Genomic DNA, 4530 nt, shown 5'->3' with positions numbered 1-4530 from the left:
TCTCCATCCCTTCATCCCCCAGCCCATATGGATACCGGGGGTTGCCCCGACCCAGAAGAATGGGGCTGTAGGGTCGCACACACTGGTCCAGGTTCATCCTGCTAGGGTGGATGTGACACCAGATGGCCAAGTCACCAACTGTCCCCTTTGTCATTCACAGGCGCTGTTGAGGGGCCGTACCAGCAGAGAGGACTTCGACCCAGGGGGGACCACTACTATGGCCAACTTGACGACCCTCGTGGCCACCGGGAGGAACTCATGCACCTTCCACGAGGAGTTCAAGCAGGTCCTGCTGCCCCTGGTCTACTCGGTGGTGTTCACAGTGGGGTTGCCCTTGAACGCCGTGGTCATCGGGCAGATCTGGGTGGCCCGCAAGGCGCTCAGCCGTACCATGATCTACATGCTGAACCTGGCCACGGCTGACCTGCTCTACGTCTGCTCCCTCCCGCTCCTCATCTACAACTACACCCAGAAGGATTATTGGCCTTTTGGGGACTTCACCTGCAAATTTGTCCGCTTCCAGTTCTACACCAACCTACACGGCAGCATCCTCTTCCTCACCTGCATCAGCGTCCAGCGGTACCTGGGCATCTGCCACCCCTTGGCCTCGTGGCACAAGAAGAAGGGGAAGAAGCTGACGTGGCTGGTGTGTGCTGCGGTGTGGTTCATCGTCGTCGCCCAGTGCCTGCCCACCTTCATCTTCGCTTCCACCGGCACCCAGAGGAACCGTACCGTCTGCTACGACCTGAGCCCACCGGATCTCTCCACCGCCTACTTCCCCTACGGCATCACCCTCACTGTCACCGGCTTTCTGCTGCCCTTCGTGGCGATCCTCGCCTGCTACTGCAGCATGGCCAGGATCCTGTGCCAAAAGGACGAGCTGATCGGCTTGGTGGTGCACAAGAGGAAGGACAAAGCCGTGCGTATGATCATCATTGTGGTCATTGTCTTCTCCATCAGTTTCTTCCCTTTCCACCTCACCAAGACCATCTACCTGATTGTCCGTTCCTTGCCCGGACTGCCCTGCTCGGCTCTACAGGCATTTGCCATCGCCTACAAGTGCACGCGTCCCTTCGCCAGCATGAACAGCGTCCTCGATCCCATCCTCTTCTACTTCACCCAACGCAAGTTTCGCGAGAGCACCCGTTACCTCCTCGACAAGATGAGCTCCAAGTGGAGGCATGACCATTGCATTACCTACGGCTCCTAGGTGAGGACAAGGGCCACCTCGGTGACACCGGGACCAGGCATGGAACAATTTCGGCTTTAAGCTCCACAGAGCAGAGATGGCTTCAGCTGGGAACATGCTGGAGGACAGGAGGACGGCATCTCCCAAGCTTTCAGCACTTTCATCCCATCTCCAGCCTGCAGCGGCACAGTATTAACCCCATCACAGCACAGATCCAGCATCCTCTCTCTGGCTTGGTTGCTCAGTTTGAGTGGCTTAGCACTATGTGTCCTTGGTGGCCAAGCCACCGATGCAATAAAAAACACTGGTGGGACCATGGAGAACACGGTGGGACCGTGGAGGACACTGTCCCTGGCTCAGGGCGAGCTGCTGGGGGGCGATTTGTCCCCCTTCTCATTTAGAGTTTCCCTGATGGGGCCATGTGAAGGCTGGGGAGGGTTTAGTTCAGCTCGTATCTGTCTGGGAAACATGGGGCCATGTGTTTCTTCAGCTCAAGATCAGGGTCGTGGACATTTTTGGGGGTAATACTGGGACATCTCTATCCTCCAGTCCCCAGAATGGGGCCACACCAGTAAGAGACATGGGCCCACTGGTACCACTGATGCTGTAAAATGGTGGGAGAGCATCCCTGGACAGACTGGGAACTGGGAAGGGGGCCATAAGGGCAACCGGGACACCCGTGCTAAATTTCCCACCCAAGTGATGACCATGGACTGGGTTAGACACAAGCCAGCGGTGTTGTCATCTGCTTGGGGACTTTCAGCATCATCCGGGTCCAGTTCCCTGCTTAGCCCAGCACCCCAAATCTGGCCCATCCTGGCATCCTTGGTGCCCTGCTGTCACCTCCTAACCAGAACTCACCGAAATCAGAGCTGGCACAGCCGGACACAACGCCCAGAGTTGGGAAACCCATGCCACCGAGCTACTCAGTGTCCTCGGCCATGTCACCACACATCCCACTGTCGGCTTGGCCTCTCCACCACCCCACGCTGGGTTGCTGCTCCCCATTGGGATGCTGCTCCCTCCCAGCAAGGAGGGATTCGCTTATACAGCGTGGGGTGGACCTACCACTAATCAGTCTGTGAGTCTTCTTTAACGTATAGGATGCACACAATAAACCTCCCCTCCTTTTTCAGATGGATATGTACATATATATATATACACCCACTATATATACATCCACAAAATACATCCAAGCAGGGGAAGGTTTGTAGCCCCGCACAGGCTACACAGCGCAGATATTCCACACTATATGTATCTATACAGTGTATGTATGTACACATTGATAGTATACATACATACATATATATAGGGATAACTGGTTTGCTGAGTTTCTCGCAGGTTGTCTGTGCATAATAATCAGACGTAAGTTGATTTAAGCAATTTGCTTCACATCGCCAGGGATGAGCATCCCTCCAGCTTGGCTGCCTGCCCCTGGCCAAGCGCACGACTTCATCCCCACCTGTTCCCCGCAAGCACGCGGCGTCTTCCTCCCATACTCAACCACCCAAGAACTCGCCAGCATCCAGACCTGGTTGTCCCAGCGTGGCTCCTTGCTGTCATGAGGATGAGGAGGGTGCCTAGGGTGGTCATTGTCTCTTGGATGGTGCTTAAAGATCTCAGCATCACGGTGGGCTGGAACGCAGAGGGGTCCTGCGACGGCATTAGCCCAAACCGCATGGTTTCGCAGGAGCGGTGGCCATGTCCCGGTGGGGAGAACCATGCACGGTGACAAGGACTTTGGGTTGGGGCACAGAATGTGATGGAGGAGACAAAGCCAGCCCCGGGCTTTCCCTTGGCCAGAGCTCATCCATGCCAAAACCTCCTCTGATGTATTTTGGGGTCCTGCTATGGAAGGGCAAAATGTTAGGGGGCTGTGAGAGCCAGCGGTGGCCGGTGGAACAATCCCAGCCTGGTGTCCCCATCTCTTCCCAGACAAAGGAAGGTGACAGGGTGGGACACGCTGGGTGACACTGCCCGGACCCAGGAGAGGGCGCAAAATATTTAGATTTGGAGAAATCCAGCTGGGTCTGCGGGTGCCCACTCGCCTTCGGGGAGGGATGGAAGGGCCCTGCTCCGTCCCACCACCCCGTGCCTGGATAGCACCCATGGGACCAGGCGGCCGGCCAAAATTTAACCACAGTAAAGCTTGGAGGGGAAAAAAAAAAAATAAGCAGCTCCCAAAGACCCAAAGAGGCTGGTGGTGGCTGCAGGGAGAGCGTGGGCTTGGGCGGTGACATCCCCCGGCCCCGGGACACTCCGGTGAGGTCCCTGATGGTGGAATTGCCAATTTTGGCTGTTTTTAAGGGTAGGAGGCATACGGAGCTCACTTTGGGTCTGACCGTGTCCTGCCAGGCCTTGGGGACCTGGCAGCAGTTCCCTTGGTACCACCAGGCCTAGAAGCCAGGGTGATGGGCACAACGGGGTGCCTTAGAGATGGGGTGGGTGCTTCAAAGCATCTCCTTCACTTAGGAGATGCTCAACACCAGCAGCCTGAGGACCAGCTCCTACAGCACTGAGGGGGGTTGAAATGCGTGGCTCTTCCCAAAATCCCATCCTGAGCACCAGGTGACCACAGGGACATCACGAGGACATCGTCCTTACGGCCAGGAGACACCCAGCCCTGGGGGAACCAGGGAAGGAGGGCGGAGGGAGGGAAGGGAGAGCCAGGGAAGGAATACTTGCCGGGGCAGTGCATCTCCCAGCATTGCCGGAGGTGCTTTCTAGGTCCTGAAAAATGCATTTATGGGGGCTGTTGGATTTTTTTTAAACCATCACCAGTTTTTTTGTGGCCCTGGGACAGAGCCAGCTATGTCTTTTACGTGGCCAAGACATCTCTCCAGCCCCATCCGCACTGCCAAGGCCCCAGCTCACCCATCAGCCATCCCGGCCACCTTCTTCATTTTTCACATCCCCAGCGATAAATCTGCTGTCTTGGGGGAAAAGGGGTTATGGGCTGCAAATAGCAAGCGCTGTCAAGCGATGCTAAAAAACCTCGAGAAAGTCTGTTCACGGGGCGCTGTGTTGTCAGAGCTCTTTGCAAGTTGGGAACAAGGTATTCTGCCTTCCCTGAGCTGGGTTGCAAAGCAGGGGCCAGAGAAATCCACAGCAAAGGGAAGGATCTCTCCTGGCACCCAAATTTTTTGCTTACTTTTCTTGATTTCCCCTAAAAAAAAAAAAAGCTGGGAGGAGATGGAGGGAAGGGGATGAAGGGGGTGGAGGGGGATGAAGGATGTGAGAGGGGGATGAAGGGTGCAAGGGGCAGATGAAGGATGCAGGTGGAGATGAAGGATGCAGGGGGGGATGAAGGATGCAAGGGAGGAATGAAGGATGCAAGGGGG

At 55.9% G+C, this 4530-nt stretch overlaps 1 protein-coding gene across 1 annotated transcript; it reads left to right on the top strand.

Moving 5' to 3' along the window:
- The first annotated feature begins 179 nt into the window (after positions 1-179).
- On the top strand, positions 180-1284 carry P2RY6 (pyrimidinergic receptor P2Y, G-protein coupled, 6). Its single transcript, XM_009707165.1, has one exon. The coding sequence runs from the start codon at positions 218-220 to the stop codon at positions 1208-1210; it is 993 nt and encodes a 330-aa protein (XP_009705467.1). The 5' UTR covers positions 180-217; the 3' UTR covers positions 1211-1284.
- Positions 1285-4530: the final 3246 nt, after the last annotated feature.

This window comes from Cariama cristata, unplaced genomic scaffold, assembly GCF_000690535.1.
Source record: "Cariama cristata isolate BGI_N322 unplaced genomic scaffold, ASM69053v1 scaffold26869, whole genome shotgun sequence".
NCBI classification, from domain to species: Eukaryota; Metazoa; Chordata; class Aves; order Cariamiformes; family Cariamidae; genus Cariama; species Cariama cristata.
The sequence above is the reverse complement of the archived record's forward strand: the minus strand, read 5'-3'. Positions and strand labels throughout refer to the sequence as shown.